Source organism: Carica papaya, chromosome 3, assembly GCF_054855325.1.
Source record: "Carica papaya isolate Zhongbai chromosome 3, ASM5485532v1, whole genome shotgun sequence".
Lineage (NCBI taxonomy): Eukaryota > Viridiplantae > Streptophyta > Magnoliopsida > Brassicales > Caricaceae > Carica > Carica papaya.
In genome coordinates this window covers 6,499,237-6,514,123 of record NC_142311.1, presented here as the reverse complement: position 1 = coordinate 6,514,123, position 14,887 = coordinate 6,499,237, and the positions used below count along the sequence as shown (strand labels likewise).

The following is a 14,887-nucleotide window of genomic DNA, read 5'->3' as shown; positions in this document are numbered from 1 at the left end:
AAAAGACTATACGCCACCCTCCCCCCCAAACAAGCTGAAGCTTACAGGTAAGCTAAAGTTTGTCGCAAATAATAAGGTAAAGAAAGAAACACTTAAATTAATCAAAAACTTGTAGCTTTTCGAATTCTCCGAACTGCCTTGCAATAATGTTGATGAATTCCATTAACCACTTGGAACATGGTTGGTAAATTCCATGAACCACAAATTCAAAACAAGTTCAACCAACTATATAAATCATTGCTTGTTCGAAACAACATATTCCAAATGACACAACCAACAGTAGGGACCATGTTTTATTAGCAACCGTAAAGCTTTCTATGCACAACAACCACAAACTTTGGCAATAAATAGTCACCCAACTTGAACAACTATGGAAAAACAATTTTTTCCCAAGTCCTGTCTCGGATATATACACCAACTTGAAACTCCACTGTATTACCCATGACATCATCGGGAAGAAGCACCAAAAGATACAGTACAGTTCACCAGAATGCTACAACAGAAACACAACTGTAGACTACCAGAAAGTACAATAGACCACTATAACTTAGGCAAAGAGATTTAAAACTCACAACTTATCACAAATATTTTTTTTTTTTTCAAAAAACTTTTTATATCCTTTTTTTTTATTTCTTTTGCATTAAACACCTTTACCTTGTGGAACCCACTTAAGCTCCAAATCCCAGAACTTCTCTACCATCAATATCTTCCTGATTCCATAACAATCCAGAAGTAAGCCCACTAACCTACCAGTCACACCAGAACCCTTTACTGTAACTCCAAATGATTACCATACACGCACCACAGGACAAGAGAGATCACCTTACGCAAACTTGAATATAGCAGTATTAAACATCGAGCCTAAGGTGAATAGGCTGAAACTCGCCTCTACAGATGCAATCCCAATTTTCTCTATCCTAGAGCTTTAGCACCAAGCAATTTTTTTGAAGAACTTGGTTTTTTTCACAAACTATGAATTGACGGCAAAAGGAAATAATGAGCCAAAAAAAAAGGTCTGGACAAAACAGTTGAGAGTAAATGAAAGCAAAAACAATTTATTCTTTTTCTTTTTCAATGGTGAAAAATTGGGCAGAAAGAATAGCAAACTGTTCTCTATTGACTATATAGAAGATTAACAGTTATTTTGCTATTAATTCCTTACCATCAGTGAGGCCATCAAGACTAACGCCAGTATTGCCCATTCGCTTATGTGGAGCTACAAGATTCGCATCCCAAGCCGCAACCTAAACACAAATACCAAATTTTAGAAAACCAAGCAAAACTACACAATGAAGTCAATAACCATACACTATAGAAATACATCCTTCCAGGAACACATCAAGACACGAAAGTCTAGATCATGCCAGCTTGTGTACAAATAACTCTCTCAGATAGGTGCTGCTAAACTTAGCAGTAAATGATAACGATTGTGAAACAAGATAATGAGGTTAATAAAACCATTCACCAACTTCCTCTCAAAGCATGGATGCTTAACCAATCTGTTTAAGAGGAAGAAAGGGGAGAGCATGATGATTAAAAGAGGACAGAAAACATTGCCTCGTTTTCAGTGAAGGGACTGATAAGAGGAAAGAAAATAAATATCTCCAAAACCAGCTCAAAGATCTTCCATCCAAAAGAAAGAAGATATGGAAGAGGAGAAGAATCCTTATATTTTAGCCTTCAATATCAACCAATCTCTTATTCTCGACCAAGCAACCAGACGGAATCCCTATTACACCATTTGTTTTATCAAAATCCTTTTCTCCCTTTAAAAAATACAATGCTGGTAAGTAAAACTGAAATGGAAGCAAACAATATGGTGAACTCTTCTAAGAAGGATGGTAATAGATAACAGATGCTGCATGTGTAAGTATTCCTGAACAAAGACAAGTTCTTTTCATCCTTTTATGGATTATATGGCCCGACAGGAACTGTAGGATTTTTTATACCCACTATTCATCCTTCTACAAACTGTTGGAATGGGTCTTGGCCACCTTATGGGCCAAAGCGCATGGGAATTACTGCAATATAACTCTTCTGTTTGTTTCATTGCATTCATTTTGATCCTTTGATGAAGATGTCTTATGCTCTGTATTCCCACTTCTTTTCTATCTGGTTCTAATAAAACTTCTTTACTATCAGGAAAAAAAAAAGACAAGCTCTTTTCAATCAAACTCTCCCATTTTAGACTTTTCAGGAATCTTTTTTTTATTTTTCCAATTCTTCAATAGACAAGTCTACAGTGAAACAAGAGATTTTTTTGTATTAATATGAGGAAACTATTCATTTAGGGCTTGAGGATAAATTTGTATAAGAGTGGGCTTATTAGTGTTAATGTTGAGGATGAAGTGATAGACCATCTAGCAGCATCCACAGGGTGCGCTAAAATAGATGTAAGAGTTTGAGGGTATTTGTTTCTTCCCCTTCTGATAGAATTAAAAGCTCATGATTTCATTAGTATTTTGTTCATTGCGGATCATATTCTTTTGATGAGGATTTGGGAAACCTTATTAATATTTTGTCTTCAATGTTTTGTAAACATACATGGCAAGTAGTGCCCCTTGATATCGTCTCTTCTTTTACTCTAAAGAAATGAAAGTAAAACCTGATTTTAACAAACAAAATGATCAAAGAATTGTTTAGTGAATTAAGCTTAGTTGAATACTCTGGAAAACAGGGAAGAATATGGTTATCTCGAAAGTATCAAATTTCAAACAAGAGTAACCAATACGAATCTATTGTTCCCAATTTTACAGAAGGAGAAGGAGATGCTGGACTTGTATGCTCATTAGCCACATAAAGGACCTAGAAAATTATTAGTTAGTCTCTTTAACACATGAAGAGTAATCATATTTTTGCATGTCATTGCTCTCATAAACGCATTATCATCATTATTCAGCCCTGAAGGTTCATCAAGGAAATAGTTAGATGAATGAAACGACATGAAAGAGTGAAAAAAGTAATATATTGAAAAGATCTAACAGATATGGGGTTTCTTTCAGATGTAATAAACATGTACTATGAATATAAAAGAAGAGTGTTGTGTTTTGACCTGAAGAATTTTGCTTTCAGACTGCTTGATATTGAAAGTGAGATCCTCATTCCATATTGGCTCTTTTGTCCTGCCATAAATAAATTATTTTTAATAATATTAGTTCTAAATGGATCAACTGGAATTTCCTTTAAACTTTGACTTCTGCTAAATATTTAGTCATATTGCAAGTGAGAATGAACCAAATTTTATATATATAATACATTTGAAAAGGCTAATAATCTAGTTGGATCAATTTTCTTAAAAGCTTAAGCAAGTAGCAAAAGACCAAATTTTGAAGGACAGAATTTCTGTTAAATAATAGAGGGAAAAGGATTTCACAATAGGAAAGAATTCCACTTTGTTTCCCTATCTAATATACTTATTTTCTATAAAAAATATATGGATTACATGATTGAACTCTTTCCTTTTTTTATTGAAAAAATAATATTACTGAGAAGAATAAAAGAACATTACAAAGAGGATAAGATATACAACTGACGCAAAAGAGAAAAAGTAAAGGAATGAAACAAAAAGTAGAAAGTAGATAACATAGAGAAGACAATTGATCACATGACAATTGCATCCCAGTTCCTATAGAAGACAGTATGGAAAGTTTCAAAGTATTTCCACATGAGCCTTGGCCTAAAGGGAAGCTAGAGAATGATCTTTTCCCAAAGAAACGTATCCAAAGAGCAATTATCAAATACTCGCCTATTTCATTCCAATCAAATTGTCAAAGACCCGCAAACAACATCCATGGCCACAATGGTCTAGTCTTCTCTCATTTCCTGAAATGGCCAATATTGGTGTTGATGAAGCATACGAGAGAAGGAAGAGTAATCCACGATAGTTTAGATATATCTGTTGATTACCATATTTTATTATTTCATTTTAGTTTATTAGTTCGTATTATGTATTAGAATTTTATGAAAATAATAATTTTATATAATTAGAATTCTAATACAATAAAAATTTTCTTATCTGTAAGTTTCTTAGTATTTCCACATGAGCCTTGGCCTAAAGGGAAGCCAGAGAAGTGATCTTTTCCCAAAGAAACATATCCAAAGAGCAATTATCAAATAGTCCCCTATTTCATTCCAATCAAATTGTCAAAGACCTGCAAACAACATCCTTGCCATTTCTCTTTTCCTGAAATGGGCAATACTGGTGTTGATGAAGCATACAAGAGAAGAAAGAGTAATCCACGATAGATTAGATATGTTTGTTGACTATTATATTTTATTATTTAATTATTTTAGTTTATTATTTAGTATTATGTAATTAGAACTTTGTAAGAATAATAATCTTATACAACTAGAATTATAATAAATAAAATAAAAAATTTATCTATAAGTTTTAGAGTATTTCCCCATGATCCTTGGCCTAAAGGGAAGCCAGAGAAGTGATCTTTTCCCAAAGAAACGTATCCAAAGAGCAATTATCAAATACTCACCTATTTCATTCCAATCATATTGTCAAAGACCTACAAACAACATCCTTGCCACAATGGTCTAGCCTTCTCTCTTTTCCGGAAACAGCCAATATTGATGTTGATGAAGCATATAAGAGACGGAAGAGCATCCACGATAGGTTAGATATGTTTGTTGACTACTATATTTTATTATTTAATTATTTTGGTTTATTATTTGGTATTATATTATTAAAATTTTATGAAAATAATAATCTCATATGATTAGAATTTTAGTAGAATAAAAATTTCTTTATATATAAGTTAAAAATTCTATAAATACCTTAAATGTAACAACATAAATTGTGAGAAATAAAAATTTTTCTCCAAAATCAACATTCAGTGCCAAATAAAATTATTTTGGAATTCTAATTTCAAGATTTCTTGTAAACCCTAAAATAGCAAAATATGTTGGGTTAGTGACCACTTATCTAAATTTACACTCATCATCACCCTAGAAAGCCAGATCTAAGAGAGAGAGAGAGAGAGAGAGAGTCAAAGAAAAACATATCTGGTGTTTTTTCTTCCATCTCTGACCACCATCTAAAAACAGAGATGGCGACGGCAGGACTTCCCAGAAGACAAAACGTCTCCGGCGCAACCAGATTTGTGTAGTCAGACCAGTTGCGGCAACTGTTGGGGGAGGTCTGCGGAGAGTAAGAAGACGCAGTGGCTTGAATGAGACAAACCGTCGGTGACTAGATCCAGGCACAAGTGGCGACCAACAGGCAAGGCAAAGCATGCAAACGGCTTTTCTGTGGCAGATCTAACCAGATCTGCGTGAGGACGATTAGAGAGAGGCCAGACGAAGCCTTATGTGTGTGAAACAAGAAGAGCCGGAGAGAGAACACGCGGCAGAGCTCATCGGAGAAGAAGAAGACCATTGCAGCCGAATCGAGCGAAAAACCAAATCCCGACAAGTTTTTAGTGCGTTTTCACCAGAGTCGTGCCAAGTTTGATGAGTCACGCGGTTCTATGGTGTTCCGGTAAGTTCACAGCGGCACGTTGTAGTCCGATGATAGGGCGTTCGATGGCACGCGGCAACGCGTGAGAGTTTGTGTGGTACTCCAATGGAGGCCGAGCCATTTTTAAACCGAACCTGAGCCATTTCTGAGCTAAACCTGAGCAATTTTGAGTCTGGCCGTTTTGACCCAGACCAAGCCATTTTGAGTCAAATCGAGCCGAACTGTTGTCTGACAGATCTGGTTTTAGTTTACAGCACTTTTTTGGCATCGTTTGGCACTGGTAAACTGCAGAATGACTCTTTAAAACTTAGTTTGCAAATTAGGCATGTATGATATTTCTACACCAATTTGAGAGAGCGTTTTAAGTATCATATTTTATTATTTAATTAAATTATTTGGTATTATGTAATTAGAACTTTGAGAATAATAATCTCATATAATTAAAATTATAATAAAATAAGAATTTTCTTATTTATAAGTTACAAATTCTACACATACTCTAAGTATAACAACATAAAATGTGAAAAATAACATTATTATTTTTTCTCCAAAATCAACAATGTCAAATAAGATATTTCATAACTTCCATGCCACCTCATATTGAAGAAAAAGATGATTGTGTGTCTCCCTCCTTTTAAGGCACATTACACACATGTAACGAGGCAAGGCTTGGTTAGGGTTACGAATTTCCAATAGCTCGTTAGTGTTAAACTGGTCCAGAACTATTGTCCATACGAACACATTCACTTTCGAAGGCACCTTGACTTGGCAAAATGCTATCAAGAAACCATCTACTATAGAAAGAATGGCAAAAAGGGAAGTTCACATACAGGGGTAAATTAGTCATTTAGAGTGTACACATTAGCGATAGGGTTTGGGTTGACCAACATAACCATTACCATCACAGTCGTGTCCGTCGCTGTAACCAAAATAGCCAAGCGGCTCCGCCTCCTCACTGTTTGACTTTAATATGTGTAGCCTATAAATAGGCAGATTTCCATGATTGTAAAGTATCGAATAAAATTAAGAAATTTACCTCAAATCTCTCGTTTCCTTTATTCTTTCTCCCTACATCCTCTCTTTCTTTTATCAGGTCAGAAACCATGTTTAAGGGTTCTAACAAAATAGTATTAGAACCATCGGAGCCAACCAAATCATACATCAGGGTTGTCTCGCGTACTCGATCTATGGTGAAGGCAGTGGCCACAATAGAACAAGCAGACCCGATAGTGAATATGTTAGACCAGCAACTATCCAATCTCGTCGCTGAAGTTCACGAGCTCCAGAGAAAATTGCAACAACAATTTGAGCTTCTGGTGGAGATATTGTGCGGCGGCACACTGCAACTAGAGATGATAAGCTCGGTAACCCAAACCATAGCCACCCCGATCAAGCAGCAAGGGGTCCTACCTACTCCCCTCTTGCTCGAAGAAGAAAAAGAAAAAGGGATTCAGGATCCACTTACCTCGTGCACAAAGAAGAAAAAAAGAAAATAGGGTTTTGGAGTTAAAGGAAACCTTAAAACTAATTCAACCGGTTCAAGGGTTAAAACAACTGAATCTGATCAACCCAGTTTAGACCGACACAGCTCCGATCCATCTGCTCAGCTGCCTACCTGCCCTGCCTGTCTAAGGTGGAAGTTCCATTTTTTAAGGGTATCAAATCCTCCCTCTTGGATCCAGAGATGCAAAAAATATTTTTTAATGTATGGAACACCGAAGGAACAAAAAATGGAAGAAGTATCACTCTTTCTAAGTAACATAGCAGACGTTTGTTACCAGGGATGGTTGGTAGAGCTTGATTGGCATTTTTTTGTAAAGTAACTCTCTCAATCAGTTGGGAACGCCTCACAAAAAAATTTATTGAAGAATTTAACAAACTGATACACACCAGAACCGTATCAAGAACGTTTTGAATATTTGCGCGCATTAATGAATATTGACAAACTCACTCTTTCTAAGAGATTTTTTATTTCAATTTTTATTAGTTAACCCAAACCAAAACTGCAACCAATGAAAGACTACTTAACTCACGCTCATTCAACCAAGCCTTTGAACAATCCTACTTCAAGAACAATCCATAATGGAAACGTCTCGAAGTTCATTTTTCACGGGCAAAGTTGTCCAAAGTTCAGAAGGATCTGGAGTAAGAAATTATGAACAACTTTGCCAAGCTACGAGAAAAGAGAAAAAATCCATAAGACAGCAGTTGCCTGCTACAAGTATGAAAATCAGTATTTTCCGGATACCGTTGCTCAAGCAAAACAGTAATGACCTTAAAGAAAATTATTACGAAAAAGACTTCAAAATAAAAAATTCTTAAAGGACCATTAGGAAGGTGTTCCAACTGGGGAATGTACAAGAGGAGACTATAAGTATCTACAAAAACAATTTCCACATTTCAACCTTGAGGACAAGGTTAATGTTCAAAGGGAGAGGTATTGTCACAAAACCATTTACTACAAAAAAAAAGGGCAAAAAAGGAAGTTCACACATGGGGTAAATTAGTCCTTTCTAGTGTACGCATTAAGATTAGGGTTTCGGTTGACTGAAACAACCATTACCAGCACACCCAAATCCACACATGTGTGAATTTCAGGACCTGAACTCTGGGAAGAGGATTGGGAATGCTGAGGTGTGTATTGGACTGTATCTGTTGAGAGCTAAGGAGATTCAAAAACTACCAATCAAGATTGTTTATGTAGTTAACAGCCCTAGTACCCAACCTAATAGTGTTGTTATGTTATGGCACTATCGATTAGGCCGTTCAAATTTCTTGTATCTCGAAAAATTATATCAAATATTATTCAATAAAAGTTCCATAAAATTTCATTGCAAAATATGTTAGTTGTCCAAACACACTCAGAATTCCTATTACATTCAACCTTACAAATCATCTATCTATTTTCCTTGATACACATTAATATTTGGGGAGTCTCCAAAATCAACAACATTACCGATTCTAGGTAGTTTGTCACCTTTGTTGATGACTATACATGAGTGACTTGGGTATTCCTCATAAAAGAGAAATCAGAAGTAAATAAAATATTTGAAAACTATAACAAGATGGTTCAGACGCAATTCCAAGCAAAAATTCAAGTCTTTCGAACAAACAATGCTCAAGACTATCACCACATACTCAGGTCATATCTGTTGGAAAATGGTATCGTACATCAAAACTCATGCATTATCTACTCCACAGTAAAATGGAGTTGCAGAAAAGAAAAATATGCATTTAATGGAAGTGAAAATGTCACTCATGATAGCTTCAAACGTGCCAAAACAATTCTAGGGTGAAGCAGTACTTACAGCAACCTATTTGATCAACTGAATATCCTCTAGAATCCTCAAATTCAAAACCTCATCTCAAATCCTTCTCACTACATACCCAACTTGAGGGGGAGTGTGGAAATATGGATTATGATTAAGTGCCAAGATTAGTGGGATTCAGGTTATGAAAATATGAGATCACGATTAAATGCCAAGATTAATGGGATTCAGTTAGAATCAGTTTCTGATTTTAAGGAAGAGAGAATATCTCTTAATTAATTGTTGTTTTTTTTTTTAGTACCTACAGATATTGACTGCATAACTTGCGACTACAATTTAGGAATTCAACTTGTATATATACCTTCATTCTGTATCCAGAATTTACACAAGAAATAAACAATATTTTTACAACGAGCAAAGTTGTACAAAGTTCGGAAGGATCTGGAGTAAGAAATTATGAACAACTTTGCTGAGCTATAGGAAAAGAGAAAGAATTTAGAAGATAGCAATTGCCTGCTACAAGTATGGAAATCAGAATTTTTTGGGACACCGTTGCTCAAACAAAACGGTAATCACCTTAAAGGAAATTATTACTAAAAAGACTTTAAAAGATATAATTCTTGAAGGACCATTAGGAAGGTGTTCGAAGCTGAGGAATGTACAATAGGAGACTATAAGTGTCTGCAACAATAGTTTCCACATTTCAACATTGAGGACAAGGTTGATGCTCAAAGGGGAGAGGTATTGTCAAGAAACCATCAATTACAAAAAGAAAGGCAAAAAAGGAAGTTCACACATAGGGGTAAATTAGTCATTTCCAGTGTCTGCGTTAAGATTAGAGTTTCGGTTGACTGAATCAACCGTTACCATCACACCCACATCCGTTATTGCAGCCAAAACAAGAAAAAGAAATGCATACCAACTTCACTGCTTTCAAAATTGAGATTGAACGATTGTGAAATCGATTAAAGGACCTTGAGAAATCCACAAGTTCACTAGTTATAAAACACTCAAGTATGCTTTCCTTTTTATACAGTTTAAATGCCTCAAATAAACCCTTTGAAAATTCTTAAACTGTAAACTCATAAGTCACAAATCATATGACCAATACTCCTAAACATTTTCATTCACATGTTTCTCTTACAAGTAATAAAAGGATTGTCATTGCATATAATTCTCTTAACATTAAACTTAGTTTTACCATTATCCTAAAAAATATGATACATGTTCCCAAATTGTGTACTAATCTTGTGTCAGTCAATAAGTTATCACAAATTAGAACTACAAAGTAATATCTAACTCTTTTTGCTAACACACAAGATTTCTTTGTAATATTATAATTTTATAATATAGAAGTGCTAGCTTGTATGTGTGAGTTGCTCTACATACTCTTATTTCGCAAAACAAGGCATCTTTGAGAAGAATCAAATTTTCGAGTTTGAAAGGTGAACTGGTTTTGGCACTGACAATTGTAAATGAAACAAGAAAGCAACCCAGCATTTGAACTAAATTATAGAGGTCATGATCTAGGAGAGTAGTGATTTGCTCCCTCGGGACGTCCATTTTCGGGAGCAAAGATCGTGGCTTCTTCTTCTCAAAAAGTGAAAGAGAAATTTAAAACAAAATTAAAATCCCATAAACCCAATCAAATGGTTTCATATAATTTGGAACCAATTGGGGAGTTCAAATCTGAATTATTTCCTCTCCTTCAGCTCCAGCAACAAGATCAAAAGTAAGATATATAACAACTTGTTTTCATGCAGAAAAAGATTCAGCAAGAGCAAACTTGAGTTCGTCCGACGTTTCGACAAGATAACCTTTTCCTCTAAAAGCCTCAATAAGAATATGATATGCTGCCCCAGGAACCAAGGAGGTAGGTGCTGGATCACCTTTATGAGGCCCTACAATTTCTTAAAAACTATTACAACCATAGGCAAATAATACCGCACCAATGTCTCAAAATTCCATTTTGCTGAACCCAAATCCAGAATGTCCTTCAATAGAATTCACCACTCACTCAGGTGACGCCAATGCAACAGCAATGCAATAAACAAACCAACTTGTGTTGTATTTAGAGCTTGAGTTGCATCCAACAAAGTTTCTACTTCTCTCTGCATTGATCCAGATGTTCTTGTACTCAGTCCTGTTGAATTACTCCTTGAATCAAAATGGTTATTAGATTTAATTCTCTTTCTCTTGATCTTATCTGATGACATCTTCCTCTCCACCAACTCCTGCCTCATCTTCGATCCCATCAACCTTATTTTCTTCTTCTGTTTCTGCTTCTTCTTGGTTTTCCACTTCATGTTTGTTCCCTTCTTTATCAACAGGGTCCAAACCAATTCGGTTCAGTGAACCCGTCCACTTCGAGCTGGGTTCAATCTGCTCCCATGCTTTCTCCACTAGTTTAGTAACTGAACCAGTTTTGGGGTTTTGCCATTTTCATCCGGTTGAGTTTGTTCATCTCCCATTTTTTTCCATCTTCTTCACATAGCAGAGACAAGGACAAATGATTCCTCTTTGCTCTTCCATTTCATGTTCGTTCCCTTCTTCATTAGTGCAGACCAAACTAGTTTAGTTCAGTGAACCTGTCTAATTCAAACCGGGTTCTATCTACTCCCATGCTTTCTCAATCAATTTAATAACTAAACCGGTTTTAGGTTTTTCCCATTTTTCATCCAGTTCATCTCTTCTTTTCGCATCTTCTTCGCAGCCGAGGCAAGGAGGAAAGGATTCCTCTTCGCCTAACAACTTCCCATGCAATTGAAACGTAAGGTTTCAACATGTCTCTAAGGAGAGCTCTATCACGAATCATGTCCACAATTACATCCAGCCGCTATTGGGACGTCACTATGACTCGTAGAACTCTGCCATTAACTGATTCAAACACTGATCTACTTATTTCATGGTGGGCTCAACTACTATTGTTTTGTTGGAATCCACCCTCACTACCTTCCCTTTGGATCTGGTATATGAAGCAACCAATGCATAGGATACGGTCAACTCTGATACCACTTTGTAGGAGCTTAGTCCATGGCTTGGATTTGGAAGAAACAGAGAGAAAGCCAAGAAGAGACGGCGAGAATGAGAGAGAAAATTCATCATAATTTTAATTTTTTTTTATGCTTCATTCATGGGATTCATGCATATTTATAGGCTACAATGGTGCGTATTCCATCTACGCGCCTCACGAGATTGCAATGGCCTTGAAAGGTTGGTAAGGCCATTAGATAAGTGTCCTCATCATCCTTGTTTTCTCTTTCCATTCAACTATCCTAACCCTAACCCTATATACATATTTGTTGGAAAAGATTAAACTATCGTCATGCAATTTGTCTCTTTTAGCCGTGCATATTTTCTTTCATATTTCACTCTTGAGTGGTATCCTTACACAGACCTATGACCAGATCCTAGACTTAGGATCATAGGAGAGAGGAGATGAATGGCTATGGAACATAAAGAAATTTTGATCTTATGAACAAGTACCAGATTTTTAAGAGATACGTGAAACTGCAATAACTTACCCCCATTTAACCTTGCTTTTGGCCACCTGATCTCCCAACTGCATCACCACATATGGATCGCTTGTTCCCTGGAACCACATTAGAAGTCATGTGTAAGGGGAGGACTCACAACATGAATTGACATAAAAGGAATAACCTTGAGTTGTTTCAGATAATTTATGGACTCAGGAAGAAGAAAACAGTTGCAAGCCAATGGTACTTTGTTATATAACAAGTAGATTATTAAATAAGTAGAGTTGGAAGGCAGATATGACGAAACGAAAAACTTACCCAGGGATCCATGGCAGGGAAATTAGAGCCCTTTCTCAACTTTATAAGTAATTGACCATCATATATCTCACGCACAAATGACCTGGGAGGCATCAATAAGTATGACAAGACAAAATTCTGTGTGGATAAGTATGTCCAAACACAATCTATTGCCAAGTGAAGTAAACTAATCCAGAGTCTATAACAATAACTAGCAAATAGGAATAATCAATAGAACCAAAGGAATGTTGACATACTCTGACAGATACACTGTCTTGCAACTTGCGGCATCAACTTCTTGCTGTCCAATGTTTTCCTGATTTGAAATTAAACAATTACCATATTTACTAAAAAGAATTAATCAATGCTGATCATCATTTTATACGTACAGAAAACTCCATCCTCATGCCACCCAACCTTCAGGAATATAACAAACAGTAGTGAGAGCGGGGGAAGGGGGAGCAAGATTGAGGAATTTGCACCTTATGCATTCTAGTCACTTAAATACTCACCAATTTCTTGTGAAAAAAAAAAAGGATTTGAACAAAAATTCAGAAACAAAATCATAACTAATTTCAATACATCCTTTTCAGGTCATTTATTCTTCCAAAAACATTGGATTCTCTGCCGTCCTCCTCCTTTCTCTTTAAGCTTCTTTCCCAATTTACTCTAAGAACCCGTACCCTAGTCCTCTGTGGAAACTGTCAAACACAGTTTCTCAAAATCTAAGTTGGACAGCGTTCTCCTCGTTTAAAAAGGTTTTGGTTCTGACAATAGGTCCAAAGTCCAATGTTAAGAAAATTTCAGAAGATCGACAGTATTCATGGAAACTGAAAATGCTCCAAAAACTCTTTCCAATGATGGATCACGGTCAGATAGCGGTGATATGGCGCAGAATAAATAATCGCTTTATTTCCTCTTCTAATCAATTTTCTGAGGAAGAATTTTCATGCATCCCTTGTCCTATATAGTTAGTACAATGGAGATAAGTTAGAAGTTTCATTCTGCATACACCCTATCAATCAGGAAACAGAATTCTGGTCGAGAAACAATCTAGAAAATCCCGTTTCTTTACAGTTCTTGATTTGCCGATAACCAAACCAAACTCAATGGAGCAAAAACATAAAAAGAAAGCAACAGATCAGTATCAGAATGAATTACAGGAGGGCTCGCGTATGCTTCGAAAGCGAAACCTGCAAGAATGACAGCAAGATTGATATCAAATGGGGTCCTTTCCTCTTTTTCCTCAACCAAAATCTTCTCGGTTTTAGCGTTAGCTTTAGAAAAGCAATGAGTCGAGTACATTCCACTTCTGCCCCTAAAACTATCCCGGAATGCGAGAACCCCCACCTTACGGGGAAAAGGAGACGGGAAACGCCAAGAAATTTTCCGATTTCTGGGACGGTGGTGGGGAAATTTAGGGGAGAGAGAGTAGATAGAGTAGTGAAACTGCAAAGAAGCCATAGAAGATGCAGGAAAGGTGAAAGTGGAAGCTGATATATTTTGAATAAGCAGTTGCGCGTGACGCATGGAGAAGATGGAAGAAGATTTGAGAGAGAGAGAAGCGTCTAGCCGTTGTTTGAAAAATCTAGAATGAATCGGTGATACTGACCGTTACAGATACTTTAATGATAAATAATCCGGATCCGAACTCATCCGATTCAAATGGGTCCGCCTGACTCCTATAACTCCGGTCCAGTTCAGGGCATTCTCTTCTTTATTAAAAAAATTAAAAAAAAATTATGATTGAGTAGTTTAAATATGATAATTTTATTTTGAATTTTACTAAAAATTGATATATTCTAATAATTAGAATTATTTATATTAATAATAATACAATCAATTTATTAACAAAAATACATATAAAAATACATTCTATCTAAAATTTATATTATTAAAAAAATAATAAAAATATTAGTTAAGAGGGTTAGTATTATAATTTTTTTTTATTGTTATTATTATTTATGAAATTCTTTTAAATGAATTTTTTTTATTTTACTTATTTTAAATAAGATCTTAAGATCTACCAAAAGAATTATTAAAAAAATTAACTCATCATATTCATGGAGGCAACCAACAATGGTAATTATACTAGCAATGGTAATCTTATTCTACCTATAAAGAATATATTTCACAACATTAAATATTTAGAGTAATCTAAATCTATTATTTTAAATATAATATAATGACATATTTGTTCTACTTAGATTATAAAATTCTTTGAAAAAAAAAACAAAATTAAAATTAATAGAACTGTTGTAAAATTACTAAAAGTGTTTAAAATAAAATTTTGAATTAGATTTATAAACAATATTTAATAAATGTATCAAATAATATACAAATAATTTTTTAAAAATTCAAAACTTATTATGCAATGT

General features: G+C 35.3%; 1 protein-coding gene across 4 annotated transcripts in view; it reads right to left on the bottom strand.

Moving 5' to 3' along the window:
- LOC110813979 (putative triglyceride lipase) overlaps positions 1-14,124 on the bottom strand; it is a 57,478-nt gene extending 43,354 nt beyond the window's left edge. The window contains exons 1-6 of one of the 4 annotated variants that reach the window (XM_088215329.1): positions 13,671-14,124; positions 12,767-12,825; positions 12,531-12,612; positions 12,261-12,328; positions 3,053-3,122; positions 1,163-1,244 (exon numbers count right to left, since the gene is read on the bottom strand). In XM_088215329.1, the coding sequence (XP_088071455.1) occupies positions 1,163-1,244; positions 3,053-3,122; positions 12,261-12,328; positions 12,531-12,612; positions 12,767-12,825; positions 13,671-14,039 (730 nt within the window). In that variant the 5' untranslated portion in view covers positions 14,040-14,124. Of the gene's footprint in view, positions 1-1,162; positions 1,245-3,052; positions 3,123-12,260; positions 12,329-12,530; positions 12,613-12,766; positions 12,826-13,670 lie in introns of those variants that run through there. The other 3 variants (XM_088215330.1, XM_088215328.1, XM_088215331.1) reach the window with 3 other exon arrangements.
- Between the last annotated feature and the right edge of the window lie 763 nt (positions 14,125-14,887).